Source organism: Xyrauchen texanus, chromosome 17, assembly GCF_025860055.1.
Source record: "Xyrauchen texanus isolate HMW12.3.18 chromosome 17, RBS_HiC_50CHRs, whole genome shotgun sequence".
Lineage (NCBI taxonomy): Eukaryota > Metazoa > Chordata > Actinopteri > Cypriniformes > Catostomidae > Xyrauchen > Xyrauchen texanus.
The window spans coordinates 22,763,207-22,779,462 of NC_068292.1; the positions used below are offsets into that span (position 1 = coordinate 22,763,207).

The following is a 16,256-nucleotide window of genomic DNA, read 5'->3' on the forward strand; positions in this document are numbered from 1 at the left end:
TGGAGAGGAGATCACGGGAATTTGACGAAGGAACGATGGAGCTAGGAGCTTGAACACGCTGGAGCATTGGAGAGGAGAACTTCGAAGAACGTTGCTGGGGCGTTGGAGAGGAGAACTTCGAAGAATGTTGCTGGGACGTAGGAGCAAGGAGCTTGGGATGAAGACTAAGTAACGTCTCGAGGAGAAAGCAGGTAAGTGAGTCTGTGATCGATGTAGGGACCAGACAAAGAGAGACAGGAGAGTAGAGCTTATATGAAGTGAAGCTGATTGATGTGGGAACAAGTTTCAGGTGCAGGTGATTAGTATTCGGGAGAGAGAGATCATGGAGTGTAAGTGCTGGGAGTGTCAGGAGGACCTGTAACAGGGTGGACTGGCCATCGGGAGATCGTGGCCAAATGGGCCACAATAAGCTGAAATGAGCCGCCATGTTTTGCAGAACAGGCCACAAATAGACGCTGCGATATGCAGAAGGGGGCAGTGATATGCAGAATAGGACCACTCAACAAAGTTTTGGCCAGTTTCTATGTAAAATCCCTGCTGGTTGCGCTAACTTTAGCAGCAAAAACTGCAACCAAACGCTTCCGATAACTGGAGATCAATCTTTCACAACACTGTGGTGGAATTTTGGCCCATTCTTCTTTGCAGAACTGTTTTAGTTCAGCCACACTGGAGGGGTTTCAAGCATGAACTGCCCATTTAAGGTCCTTCAACAGCATCTCAATTGGGTTCAAGTCAGGACTTTGACTAGCCCACTCCAAAACTTTAATATAGCTTCTTTTGAGCTATTCAGTCGTTGACTTACTCCTATGATTTGGATCATTGTCTTGCTACATAATCCAGTTGCACTTGTTCAATCTTGTTACATTGAGCATCTGTTTTAGGTATAGATCAAAGGTGAAAGATCATACTGTGCTCCCTAACTCTCTTTTGTTTCTCACCCAACCTTACCTTGCCTTCAGAACAAGGCAGTTCCAAAGTTACAAAGGGTGAATGGAACAGAACGCAGGTGTCTCTAAAAGGCATTTTATCTGTTCCTTTTTTTTTTTTACTTGCCTTAGGATCTAAAGAAACTAATTGCTCCAGCACAAAAAACAGCAAGACGCACCACAACAGTCAAAGAGCTCTGTCTAACGCATGGTTGAAAAACAGTTGAAATATATTAATAAAATACAAATATGAATTGCTAGTACACTGTGAGTATTGTTCAACAACTCATGCAGTCATCTAAAATGTTTAATTTATTTATTTTTACCTGTGCCTGTAGTTTTAGAGGGTTTGACGCTGAAAGATCCTGGAGATTCAAACTTAAGGGTCTACAGGGGGCGTCAGAATCCGCTAAGCTGACAGAATGTCTGCTCTGTATAAAAACTTCAACCCTTGTACTGTTTCACTGGAAAGCTTCCAAGCTGGCCAGCACTATTGAATAGTAGAGGTCGGGGTAAAGCCAGACTGGACAGTTTGCATTAAAATGGGTACAGAAAGGGGGATGTGGCACATAAGCTCTTGCTTTACGCAGATTATATTTTATTATTTGTCTCTGATCCCACTACCTATTCCTTGCCTCCATAGATTTATTCATTTCTTTTCTAATTTTTCGAGATGCAGAGTTAATTGGTCTAAATATGAAGCTTTGGCTTTGACAGCATACTGCCCTGTAACGGCTTTTCAGCCGGGCGCCTTCCAGCAAACATGGCATTAAGTATTTGGGTATTTTGTTCCCAGCAAATTTGTCTGATTTATTCAGAGTTCATTTCGATCCTTTAATAAAAAATTTTTGAGCGATGTGGGCAGGTGGGCTTCATTACATTTTATGATTGGGAAGGTTAATGTTATTAAAATGTATTGTATTTCAAAATAGCTCACCACTCCAAAGCCCTTCTATTAAACTCATTTGGTGAAGTTAAGTTACACCCCTTTATCTCGCATTTGCTCTCAACATTGACGAAAGTATCCAGTGTGTTTAACTCAGATATTTATTTAAATGTTGCCTCGAGCAAATGGCTGAACCTAAACTATGTATTGATAAGTTCCCTTTCTGTTGGTCAGATAGGATTGAGAGGGAGGTTAATACACTCGGTGACCCATATGAGAGTGGAGTATAAAGATCTTTTTTTAATGATTTGATTCAACATTTGGGATTCCCAGATCTCATTTACATAGGTATTTACATAAGGATAAGTACATAAAAAATTGGGTTTTGACCAGTGTGATGATTGGTAGGCAGGTTATTTTAAGGGGATGGAAGTCAGATGGAGCACCCTCATTCCCAGAGTGGTGTGCAGAGATGGGGAGGGTGGCTGCTTTCGAGGAGGGTCTGGGCAGAAGGATGGGAGTTGGGAATTTTTTCAATAAGAAATGAAGCAATTATTTAGTGTTTTTGGGGGACTCTTGAGGAGGGGCGATGGAGAGATCAATTTAGAGTTTTGTTTTTAATTATACTTGATTATTGTATTTCCTTTTTTTGTCGTTTTAGTTTTGTGTTTTTTTTATGTGTGTGTATCTATATTCTGTTGACCACAGGGTGTTTGTGGGGGGTCAGGGTGAGGTGGGAGATTGGTAGGGGGAGGGCTTTTTGTGGGGGTTTAATGTTAAAAGTGATTGATTCATTATTTATATATATCATGTTTTTTTCTTTGTGTTAAATTATGAATCAATAAAAATGGAATTACAAAAAAAAAAAAAAAAATGGGTACAGAAAAGCAGAAATAAAAATCTGCTGAGCATGAGAACCAGCTCCACCTTAAACACAATAAAGTATATGTCCTGTCTTGTGATGGAAAGGACACTCCATTAAGCACTAGGGACAAACGAAGGAAAATGGAGTTGTATCTAGACTGTGAAAGAAAGCAGGAGTCATTCTATAATGCTGACAACAAGTCTCTGTGGGCCCTAAGAAACTACAGCTCAAAGCAGACTTGTTGTCTCAGTCTGGTGCCAGGGCTATATCTAGATGGAATCAACAGTGACCCTCTAACTGTATGCTCATATGGGTTGCAAATGCTAACATGCTGGTCCAGTTCAGCAATTTTAGCAAATTCTCATTGGCATGATATTTATTCTCATTACTAAATAGCCCTGACATAAGGCTGATTGCGATATTTTAATCTTCAAATATTAGATAGTATTTAAATAAAAAAAGATCCACTTATTTGTTTATAATTTTGATTATTACAAGTCAATAACAGCAAAAATGTATTACATAAGATTAACAAACATTTTAGAAAAATCTAATAACGGAAGTGTCCTGTTTTCTGGAAGGGCCATGCCAAGTTCTAAAAGAAATAATTCTGCCTGTGATATGCTTGATGCAATTTGGGTCAGCATCTTTACACAAAGGTTTCATTTGACATGAGAAAGGTAAGATCTAGTGAACCCCTCTTGTTCAATATTCAGCGAAATTCAGTCTTTTGATCAAATATGTTTTTTTTTTTAATTATTTTTTTCTAGGCTGTCTAAAGTTAATGTAATAGCATCAGTGGTGCAGTAGTTCCATATTAATCTTATTGTAATAGAAATGTAAGACTATATAATGACCATATACATTAAACAGAACTTTTATCTCTTGAGAACATACAGTAAATGTATGTAGCCATGAGTTGAAAGAGCCAGAGAAGCTTCTGCTCTTCAGAACTGTGACATATGTGCATCCCTGTTATTCCTGTAATACTGAATGTGCACTGTTGCTTCAGATACAAGCATCTGCTTAATGGCTTGAATCATGACTGAATTAACTCATTTAAATCTACTGTCTGATCTTGTCATATCCAGCCATGTCAAAATGAATCTTTATATGCAGGTTGGAAGTGTAATCTCATAGAAATCTCCAGATATACAGTAACAGGCAATCCCCATAGAACAAGCATATACTTGTCATTTTTATTTAAAATTACACCCTCAGTTCATCCATAACAATGTATTATTTATTTACAAACCATATCATCTTTACAGTCATTTCTGTATTTTCTGCAGAACCAAATTTCAAACTTCTGTTTTTGCCACCATTTTATTAATTCTGTCAAATGTTTCACTAGACTGAATTTAAAGGAAATAAAAATGAAAAAGAAAAAAATGAAAATGTTCTCGCCATTTATTTAACCTCATGTTGTTCGAATCTTTAAGATTTTCTTTCTATGATGGAACACAAAAGGAGATTATAGTCAGAATGTTGGACTCAGTCACCATTAACGTTTATTGTATTTTTGTTCTATACAGTGAAAGTGAATGGTGACTGAGTCTTACATTCTGACTTACATTTCCTTTTGTGTTCCTTGGAAGAAAGTCATCCGATTTGGAACAACGTGAGAGAGAGTAAATTATTATAGAATTTTCTTTTTTTGTGTGAACTTTTCCTTTAAACTGACACATCTTATGGTTTCACAGTATAATGCAGAACTTTATGTTGAAACAGCCCACAATCAAGACACCAAAGTCAGTGAGTCATTGTCTCTTCTGTTTTTTTTTTTCTTTTTAAGAAAAGCATTTCTGAGAATCTCTTAATTTATGCATAAATGCCCCAAACACAGAAATGATTTAAGAGAGGATGTTGTGCATACAAGCATTGTAATTTGGCTTTTAATAAATGGTTACAGCAAAAATTGAAAAATAAAAAATAAATTTACATGAAAAAACAATGATGCTTTGACCTCACAAGCACATTCTACACACTAACAGAAATACGTTCACTCTCTAAATAGAAGAAAAAAGTATCACATAATTTAATGAACTATGGGATTGTGTACAGTAATTTTCACAGTAGCTGTCAGCTGCTCAAGCACCAAATGATCATTCCTATCATCTTGGGATAAACACACATCAAGTTGCTCTGCCTGTTTTCATACTTGGTGCAAACCGATTAGGGTGTTATTAAGCCTGCAATGGTCACTTCAGAAAATTATTGATCCAAGAGTTTTTCAGAACTTTGTGCAAGCATGCAAGCCATCTTAAGTTATTCTTCTTATAATTCAGTTTTTATTTAAACATGTTGGTAACACTTCACAATAAGGTTCTATTTATTAACATGAGCATTACATATCATGAACTAATAATGATCAATTACTTTTTACAGCATTTCTTGAATATATGAATGAATGAATGAATGAATGAATGAATGAATGAAGTATTGTTTAATGTTAGTTCATGTTTTTTTCCTCCCCAATTTTGGAATGCCCAATTCCCACTACTTACTAGGTCCTCATGGTGACATGGTTACTCACCTCAATCCGGGTGGCGGAGGACAAGTCTCAGTTGCCTCCGCTTCTGAGACAGTCAATCCGTGCATCTTATCGCGTGGCTCGTCGTGCATGACACTGCGGAGACTCCAAGCATGTGAAGGCTCATGCTACTCCCCGTGATCCACGCACCCTATTAAGAGTGAGAACCACTTAATTGTGACCAGGAGGAGGCTACCCCTTGTGACTCTACTCTAGCAGCAACGGTCGCTTTTATTTATATTATATATGAGAAATTTGATACTCATCCTGAATTAATAATTATGACACTGACATTGAATTATTTACAAGCCGACGTAACTACACTGACAGAGACATTGCAAAGCTGAGACCTCAAAATCATATAAATCAGATCACCAATCGGGTTTGTTTATTAACTCTGAAAGACGATATTTATAGTGGCATTGAAGAAAACCCAGAGTATTTTTTTTTATCCTCTGCTAAAGAAATGATGAGGTCATGCAGTGCTTTGTATAATAGATGAATGTTTGATTTCTTTGCGAGCGGTGCACAGTCATCATGGAGTCCAGCTTTTGCTCATCTGATGGCAGCATAAGTCACACTATCATCAGAATGAACCTGAAAGAAACATTGTCAAAAAAAAAAAGGTGCAAATCACAGATATTATTACAAGATATATATGTTGATAGCTCAATTGTTTTAAAATACAACTTTAGAAGAACTGTATATCACAATGAAAATTCACAAAGTATATCTTGTGGATATAGTTTAGAGAAGGTAAAGAACAGATCTTCTAATGAGTAGGTTTAGTCATTGGACATTGATAGAGGAACAAGGGAATGTGGTGTTGTGTCTACTCACATTGTTCTTTTTGGCTTGCTTTTTACTGACAGTGGTAACGTCACAATAAATTACATCATATTGCTGCTCCTAAACATCAATACACACAAGCAATTTTACAGATAAAATACCTATCTGTTACTGTTTTGTAGTGTATAAATTTAAATTGCTGTGATTTTGATAGTCCGGGAGTACTAAGTCTACAGAACATTTTGATAAAACAAATAACAGGTGTTTCAAAAAGGTAAAGAATATGGTGTGTCATATATGACGTACAAGTTTAATGAAAATATACATTTGTAATGTAATGATAAATGTTATGAAGCCGCCCACCTGCCCACATCGCTCGAAAACCTTTTTATTAAGGGATCAAAATGAACTCTGACTAAATCAGACAAATTTGCTGGGAACAAGACATGTCAATGTCAGTAAATTTACAAAGCATGATTAAAAAAACAGACCAATGACCAATGTTTTGTATAATAATCAAACAAGACATATAAATAAAATAAAAATTGAAAATAAAACAGAAAAGGAGATACAGCAGGATAAATGTAAATACCAATATATATGTAAATAACAACAAATATCACAATTCTTTTTTGACTAAAAGCCAGATAGAAAAGATGCGTTATTAGTTTTTAGGGGCAGTTCTAATGTGCAGAAGTAAGATGCACATACATATGTTGTATTGTACAAATGTACATTACAACATATGAATGTTCAAGTTGAGTATTAATCATATATTTCACTCACATGGGTGGATGGAGAAGGAGGAACTGAAATGTTGATTGTGGCACTTGTTCCATCATCCATCCATCCATCTTCAACCGCTTATCCGAAGTCGGGTCGTGGGGCAGCTGCTCCAGCAGGGGCCCCAAACTTCCCTATCGAGCCACATTAACCAGCTCTGACTGGGCGACCCGAGGCGTTCCCAGGCCAGTGTGGAGATGTAATCTCTCCACCTAGTCCTGGGTCTTCCCGAGGCCTCCTCCCAGCTGGGCGTGCCTGAAACACCTCCCTAGGGAGGCGGCCAGGGGCATCCTTACCAGATGCCCAAACCACCTCAACTGACTCCTTTCAGCGCCAAAGGAGCAGCGGCTCTACTCCGAGCTCCTCACGGATGACTGAGCTCCTCACCCTATCTCTAAGGGAGAAGCCCGCCACCCTTCTGAGGAAGCCCATTTAGGCCGCTTGTACTTTCATGACCTAGTTCTTTCGGTCATGACCCAACCTTCATGACCATAGGTGAGGGTAGGAACAAAAATTGACCGGTAGATCGAGAGCTTTGCCTTTCGGCTCAGCTCTCTTTTCGTGACTCATGGTCGCGATAGAGCAAGTGCAATACCGCCCCTGCTGCCCGATTCTCCGGCCAACCTCCGCTCCATTGTCCCTCACTCGTGAACAAGACCCGAGGTACTTGAACTCCTTCACTTGGGGCAAAACCTCATTCCCTACCTGGATTCGCACTCCATCGGTTTCCTGCTGAGAACCATGGCCTCAGATTTAGAGGTGCTAATCCTCATCCCAGCTGCTTCACACTCGACTGCCAAGCGATCCAGTGAGAGCTGAAGGTCACGGACCGATGATGACATGAAGACAACATCATCTGCAAAAAGCAGCGATGAGATCCCCAGCCCACCGAACCGCACACCTTCCCCACCCGACTACGCCTCGATATCCTGTCCATGAATATCACAAACAGGATTGGTGACAAAGCGCAGCCTTGGCGGAGACCAACCCCACATGGAATGAACTTCGACTTTGTGCGAGGACCGGACACAGCCCTCGCTTTGGGCGTACAGGGATTGGATCAGCCCTAAGAAGGACCCCCCACCCCGTACTCCGCAGCACCTCCCACAGTCTCTCCGGGGGACCCGGTCATACGCCTTCTCCAGATCCACAAAACACATGTAGGCCGGATGGGCATACTCCCAGGCCCCCTCCAGGATCCTTGCGAGAGTAAAGATCTGGTCCGTCGTTCCACGGCCAGGGCCGAAAACCGCATTGTTCCTCTTCAATCTGAGGTTCGACAATCGGCCGAACCCTCCTCTCCAGCACCTTGGAGTAAACTTTACCAGGGAGGCTGAGAAGTGTGATACCCCTGTAGTTGGCACACACTCTCTGATCCCCCTTTTGAAGAGGGAACCACCACCCGTTCTGCCACTCCTTAGGCACTGTCCCAGATTTCCACGCCAATGTTGAAGAGCGTGTCATCCATGACACCCCCTCCACATCCAGAGCTTTCAGCATTTCTGGTGGGATCTCATCAATCCCGGGGCTTTGCCACTCGCGGAGTTGTTTGACTACCTCAGTGACCTCCCCAGGGAAATAGAATCTGATCCCCATCATCCTCCGGCTCTGCCTCTACCATAGAGGCGTGTTGGGATTTAGGAGTTCTTCAAAGTGTTCCTTCCACGCCCAATAACCTCCTCGGTTGAGGTCAACAGCGTCCCATCTTTGCTGTATACAGCTTGAATAGTTCCCGTTTCCCCCTCCTAAGGTGGCGGGCGGTTTTCCAGAAGCTTACTTTGGTGCGGACCGAAAGTCCTTCTCCATGGCTTCTCGAACTTTTCCCACACCCACTGCTTTGCCTCCCTCACGGCCGAGGCGCAGCCCTTCGGGCCTGTCGGTACCTTGCAACTGCCTCCGGAGACCTCCGGGACAACAAATCCGGAAGGCCTCTTTCTTCAGTCGGACGGCTTCCCTGACCACCAGTGTCCACCACGGTGTTGAGGGTTACCACCCCTTGCGGCACCTAAAACCTTGAGGCCGCAGCTCTCCACCGCGGCCCGGCAATGGAAGCTTTGAACATTGCCCACTCGGTTCAATGTCCCCAACCTCCGCGGGGATGCCTGAAAAGCTCCGCCCGGAGGTGTGAGTTGAAGATCTCGCGGACAGGGACCTCCTCCAAGCGTTCCCAGTTCACCCGCACTACTGCGCTTGGGCTTCCCAGGTCTGTCAGAGTCTTTCCCCACCCCTGACCCAACTCACCACCAGATGGTGATCGGTTGACAGCTCTGCCCCTCTCTTTACCCGAGTGTCCAAAACATATGGCCTCAGATCCGGCGACCACGATTACAAAATCGATCATCGACCTTGGCCTAGGGTGCTCTGGTACCACGTACACTTATGAGCATCCTTATGTTCGAACATGGTGTTTGTTATAGATAATCCATGACTAGCACAGAAATCTAATAACAAACATCCACTTGAGTTCAGATCAGGGAGGCCGTTCCTCCCAATCACGCCTTTCAGGTGTCCCTGTCATTTCCCACGTGTGCGTTGAAGTCACCCAGCATCACTATGGAGTCCCCTACTGGGGCCCTATTCAGGACTCCATTCAGGGTCTCCAAGAAGGCCGAATACTCTGAACTGCTGTTAGGTGCATATGCACAGACAACAGTCAGAGTTTTCCCCCACAACCCGTAGTCGTAGGGAGGCGACCCTCTCAGTCCACGGGGTAAACTCCAGCGTAGTGGCTCAGCCGGGGACTCGTGAGTATCCCCACACCCGCCCGTCGCCTCACACCCTGGGAAACTCCAGAGAAGAATAGAGTCCATCCCTATCCAGGAGTACGGATCCAGAGCCAAAACTGTGCGTCGATGTAAGCCCCACCAGATCCAACTGGTAGCGCTCCACCTCCCTCACTAGTTCGGCTCCTTCCCCCAGTGAGGTGACATTCCCGTCCCCAGAGCAAGCCTTTGCTGCCGGGTCTGGTCCGTCGAGGCCCACGGCCTTCACTGCCGCCCATATGGCAGCGCACCCGACTCCTGCGGTTCCTCCAATGGGTGGTGGGCCCAAGGGATGTAGAGGGGGTTCCACGTTGCTTCTTCGGGCTGTGCCCGGCGGGCTCCGTGACAAGCCCGGCCACCAGGCGCTCGCCGGCAGAGCCCTCCATCTGGGCCTGGCTCCAGACAGGGGCCCGGGCTTCCTCCGGGCAGGGTAACTCCTCCTCTTGCCGTTTTATCCATGAGTCATTTTGAACCATTCTTAGTCTGGCCCCTCACCTGAGACCACTTTGCCTTGGGAGACCCTACCAGGAGCACATGGCTCCAGACAACACAACCCTCAGGATCATAAGGGCACACAAATTGTTCCATCATATTTATTCTTATCTGTGGCCTGTAGACAAGGAACACTACACATTTATAACTGACTCATTTGTCATTCAGCTGGTGCTTTTATCCAATGCAACTAATAAACACTTGTGACACAATGGAAATAGCTCATGAATAAACCTTTGAGCATCACTGGCATTACAATACTTACTGCTAAGTCATCAGCCTCTTTTCTGTTATCTGAAAAAATTGTGGTGAAAATGCCATTTAATAATAATAATAGTAATAATAATAATATATATATATATATATATATATATATATATATATATATATATATATATATATATATATATATATATATATACACACATAAATTGAATATTCTAGAGTTATCAATGAATTAACAATAAAAATCTATTTAACTTTTGCAACAGTTCAATATATTTGTATTAAAGATTTGGTCTTGTTAATTCATTGATAACAACTGTCACAACAAATTTTGTCAGAGCTACAGAATTGTTAAAATCGGTAAAATCTCTTACATATTTATATATCAAATTACTATTTTTATACAACCTGAAACTGATGTGTTTATCTGTGAAGTAGGATATGTTGTACTGTTTGTCTACTGTTGCAAAACATTTGACATTTTGAAAACTCACCAGCTCTTTTTTTACACATCATCCAAAAAACAGCTGGAAGAAGAACAACAGCTAATGCAGCAATCACAACAATAATCACTATCACAAAAGTTGAAAGAGACCCTAGGGGAGAGAGGACATAGAGACACATTAGGGTCCAGGTATTTTCAACAGGAGAACATTTCTTGTTCTTTAGTCAAGGATGTAAAAGCTTTTAAATGTTAAACTACAGTATCAACTATTGACAGACAAATTAAATGATCAATGGCACACTAAAGTGGCATAATTATTCATATTCGTTGAGTGGAAAATTCTGCATATACAGTATACACTGTTGGTCTTCTGAGCTACTGTTTCCACTTTGCATGTCATACTGCAATGTTGTAGTGCTGAAAGCAATGCACACTAACAGAGAACGGTCGCACTATAATGTTTTAAAAGTCTGAGTAAAAAAAGGGAAATGACTACAGTCTCGTTGGCATGTCTGATTATACAGTAGTCTTTAATTTTCACATAAAATCATTAGCTGTCATGTTAATGGGTTGTTGATAAGGAGAGTGATTAGTGATTGTTGGTGAGGAAGTGACATGAGACAGTTACATAAAAAAAAAACATAACAAAAGTGTGATCAGCTGTGCTCCACATTTACATATTTGACAGACACTTTTATCCAAAGCAACTTACAGTGCAATTATTACAGGGACAATCCCCCTGGAACAACCGGGAGTTAAGTGCCTTGCTCAAGGACACAATGGTGGTGGCCGTGGGGTTAGAACCAGCAACCATCTGATTAACAGCCCTGTGCTTTAGCCACTACGTCACATGAATGAAGTTGTACTCCAATAAGAGTTACCACAAACCACTGAAACAATGTATACATACCTTGTGGTTTATGAGATACTGGTTCTTCAGGCATTGATGTCTGCTCAGCAGAGTTTAGGGTAGTAACTGGTATCAGTGCTGTTGTTCTGTCTAACGCAGTGGAGGATGGATTTACAGATGTGCCATATTGTAGAAATAAAATATTTATGATTTAATGCACAGACACTAAATCAAGTTATAAACATTCCTTTTATAAACTGTTTATTTTCTTTGTCTTATTTATATCAGCTGCACTCAGCTAGTTCTGGAAGCCATCAGTACACACACTATCTAACATGAAATGACTTGTGTGTTTACTAAGTGCACAGGAAACACACATGATTATTTTGGATATAAGAAGAAAACATATTTGGGCCTCAAAGAATGATTTTAAAAGTTCAGGGCGAAAAAGGTAAAAGATATATGTATAATACTGTGTATAATCTCATTACATTTGTGGTGATACCAAAGCCAGTTTTGGAGCACCATTGTAGACCATTGCAATTAGAAAGACTGATTATTTGACAAATAGTGATTATATACCTAGTTAATAACTTATAGAGACTGGTGTGTTTAAGAGAGAATTTGAGGTGGTGACTGGAATTCGTGTTGCTGTACCAGCTGGAGCTGAATTTGAGTTCAGAGGCATCATTCCATAGTGTACATCAACATCATATTTTAATACTTTATCTTCACTTTAAATTCAAAGATAAAGGGATGAAGTGCTTCAACAGAACCCAATTAACCAAATGAGTTCAGAATGCTTTTGAGAGGGTGAAACTGTGAACTTCTGTCTTCAGTTTGTTCTGACTGGATACTTTAAGTAGATCTTATAGACACTGACATTATATCATTATATCTTACAATCTTCTACATTTCATTTTCTTTTATAGTTTTCTTCTTATATTTTCTAAATCTTCCCAGATTTAGCTTTCCTACCCCCAAACTTGACAGAATAGCTGAATGAGGTCTCCACTTTAGTTCCCTTTTTAACTTGACATGTCCACTTTCTGTTGTTGTCTTCATTCAGGAGTTTTGTAGTCAGAGTGCTGTTACAGTGTCCTGATGATATCTGATATCTGGAGTCTGTCTGCAGATCAACACCAGCCTGATTCACCCACGACAGCTGAATTCCCTCAAAACGGACCAAAGTATCACACAAACCTCCATCATATAAAATCAACTGACAGGAGAGAGTCATAGAATGGTCTGGTCTTATCTCAGTCTGTGTGAATGATGGAGAGACTGAAACAGAAATATCATTTTAAAAACACTTTTTTTGTAAATAGAAAATGGTGCCATTTTAAGATTGATCAAATAATGAACAGAAACACTGACCATAGAGAAAATGGAGATAAATAAGTTTATCAGGATATTGATGTCCATTCACATTTTGCCGACAGTTGTAAAGACCATAATCTTCTCCTGTTGCTTTATAGATGTTCAGAGAGCAGTTGTTCCCCAGACTCAGTCTTTCATGTCTTCCTATGTTATTCATTTTCTTCCCTCCAGTGAACAGATCAACTGCCCCTGAATTTACTTGTTTTTTATAGGACCATGTAATCACGGTGCAGTCAGAAAATCTGCCACTACAGGACAGAATGACATTTTCACCTTCACTGCAGAACACATGGCTCACTTCTTCTGCACTTGTACCTGTCATACATCAGATTTGTGTGTTCATGTTCTACTGTATATGTCTGTTCAATATTAATGACAACAACAGGAAATGTAACATTTTCAGGGTAAATTCAAGACACTTTCTCTTATGAAATACACTCTGCGAATGGCTAGTTGAGGTGAATATGTAAGTGGTAACAGCAGATTTCTTCATCTAAACCTGCTTTAAATAAAAAATGTCTTTTATATTCAATGGTGACCACCAGTCGCAGCACCTGAAATAAACACTTTCCCTTATACACAGTAGAAATATTACCATGAAAAGTTTCATGGATATGTTTTTGGTCAACTAACCAAATATGCAGTCCATACCAACAAACAAAGTGAAGACTAGAACAATACACTGCTTTCTTAGAGAGAAAATGAATTATGCAGTCTAAACTGTAAACATCAGAAACAAATATCATATACAGTATACGGCACTACAGCTAGACTTCACAAAGATAAGTCTTTGCTTCAGACTTTTGGGTGTGAAAGAGAAACATACCGTGCCAAATTTCAGAGCATTCAAGAAGAATACAATATTTATAATATGACGATACACCAAACACCACAAAACTCTGTGATAAGTAGGTTACATAGATTTCTGCACAAATCAACTGAGCATGTTCAAGCTAACTCTTTGCCAGACTATATACTTTTAACTATTTTTGTAATAAGTGGATATTCAGATATCCATACAGCATATTATTTTACCTGAGAGAAACGTGCAGAGAATTATCAGTCCCAGCTGACATACTATATGACAATTATTAGCCATCCTGTCACTCATTCTCTTCATATATTGTTAGGCTAAAACTCGTCCTTTAAACACCATCAGCTCTACATGTGGTTAGAAACTTCCTCTGATCTGACCAACATTTTGTTCATTCCTGACACCATCACAACTTTTTTCAGGCACACTACACCAGTGCGCGATGGAGACGTGTCATAATCCTATTTGGTCAAGACTGTTGGGCAAGAATTCTGAATAATTACAGTGGTACTTCTGTCTTTTACTAAATTGCTACATTCAATTCAATTCTGTATCTTCACAGTTAATACAGGCTTAAATTATATTTTAACTGATTCAACCAAATAATTCACAATTTTAAATTATTACAAGATTAAATTAACAGTATGTGATCACGTTAATTACTTCTTGTGTGGTCATTAATGCATTTGGTCAGTGACATCTGTTTTATTGATGTTCTCACTTGCTTGAGTTTTAAGAAAAATATGAGTAATCACTTAAAAGTAAATGCAGTATTTTGTAAACTATGTTGCTTTTCAGTTTGGAATCCTTAATCCTGGAAGAGAATGAGCATTTTAATGCAATGTGTTCTGTTTGGAATTACCAATGGCTTTTTAGAATATTGCTTTAATATTTGCAACTAATTTGTTATTTATTAGCATTTTCCTGTTTAAAAATGACAACAGGAAATTAAACTTCTAAAATCAGTCTGTAAATACACAATGTAGAAGACTTGAATGATACACTCTTTTTTGTTAGGCAGAAAATGAACTAAATTAGTTTCATCATTGTGAACATCACAGATAAAGTATCTTTTAGCTGTTAACTTAGCTGTTTAGATAACTTTATAACATACTGTACTGCTAAAATGAGAGAACGTTTGAGAATAAGAAAGAAGCATACACATATGCCAAATTGTAGTATACAGGAAAAATACTGTAACACATCAAAAGACTGAGATCAACATCAATGTCAGCAAGATTAAACTACGGCCAGCAAAGTGCAAATAAATACACTTAAAAAAAATAAACAGAATTTTCACTTCAAGTTTATTTTTCTAAAATATCTATTTTAGATAATATACTAAAGTACAATTTTTTTTAAAAGTGTGTTAAAAGTTGTATTGTGAAAATTGGTAAAAGCATGATGCTAATATACTTTAAATATATTTAAAGATAGTACAATTTTGTTTAGTATGTTTGCAATATACAATTGAAAAAAGAGAATATATTTCAAATACAATAAAGTATACTTTTTTTTCACTAGGGGAATCAAAAACTTCATGATCTTTTTAGATAAAAGAGTTCAGTGTAATTTACAAACATACTATAAGATCTCAAACTGCCCAGTCCAATTTAGACCACTTGAGTTAAAACTTAAAAACGGCTCATTCTGTACTTTTGAACTTACTGATATCTCATAGATGAATATTCTGAACACATAAACATGACCGCCCACATTTATGTCAACAACGCCTCTTAATGAGATCCTTTGGCAGGATCCCTAAATTAAGAAAAAGTGGCTTAAATTTATTATATACCTGTCACTATGTTATACAGTCTTTGCAAGGACGCAGCAGTGGGAGGTTGGAAGAAGGCCATAAAAACTGAATGTTGTTGGCTCAAATAAAAAAACTTCAGTGACTTAATAAATGGACCTCAGGGTAATAATATATATATATATATATATATATATATATATATATATATATATATATATATATACATAGTTAGTTCCGGTCCTCGAATCTGATTGGACGAGAGAAGTTACATGAGCAATGATGGTCTGACACCATCAGCACTCCAATGCTTCACTGTGTGTATAACTCCGCTTGTGTTCGTGCCATTCTAAACTAAATTCTAAGAGCAGTGCAGATCTGTTAAGAGCTATGGTTTGTCTTTTTAGATTTGTGTTATATAAGCCAGTTAGGTGACATGAAGTAAATCCGCATCAGCTAGTGTTTACATAAAACATCTCTTCGTGATCACTTGTATTACTACTACTAATGCTAAGAATATAGCTTTAAACAAACAACTTCAGCATTACTGCTCATCACATCTGAGAGACACAACAGACTGATTAATTACACAATGGGTGCTGTTTAAAATGGCGGAGGACATTGCAGTTTCTATAGTGATCGAATCTTGCGCACCGGCTACATCGAAATAGGGAGAAATACCCCCGCTTGGATGCTATTTTTCCACTGAGAAAGCTGAACTTCAGAAAGCTGACAGCATCTCTGTTTTGG

General features: G+C 39.5%; 1 protein-coding gene and 1 pseudogene across 1 annotated transcript; one reads left to right on the plus strand and one right to left on the minus strand.

The window, feature by feature from the left end:
• Positions 1 to 124: 124 nt before the first annotated feature.
• Positions 125 to 3,726, plus strand: LOC127657643 (nuclear factor 7, brain-like; annotated as a pseudogene).
• A 6,380-nt stretch (positions 3,727 to 10,106) lies between these two features.
• On the minus strand, positions 10,107 to 14,100 carry LOC127657644 (uncharacterized). Its single transcript, XM_052146509.1, has 7 exons — positions 13,972 to 14,100; positions 12,934 to 13,184; positions 12,535 to 12,840; positions 11,617 to 11,706; positions 10,756 to 10,857; positions 10,302 to 10,330; positions 10,107 to 10,154 (listed from the first exon to the last, which is right to left on the minus strand). The coding sequence occupies exons 1-7, from the start codon at positions 14,010 to 14,012 to the stop codon at positions 10,107 to 10,109; spliced, it is 867 nt and encodes a 288-aa protein (XP_052002469.1). The 5' UTR covers positions 14,013 to 14,100.
• Positions 14,101 to 16,256: the final 2,156 nt, after the last annotated feature.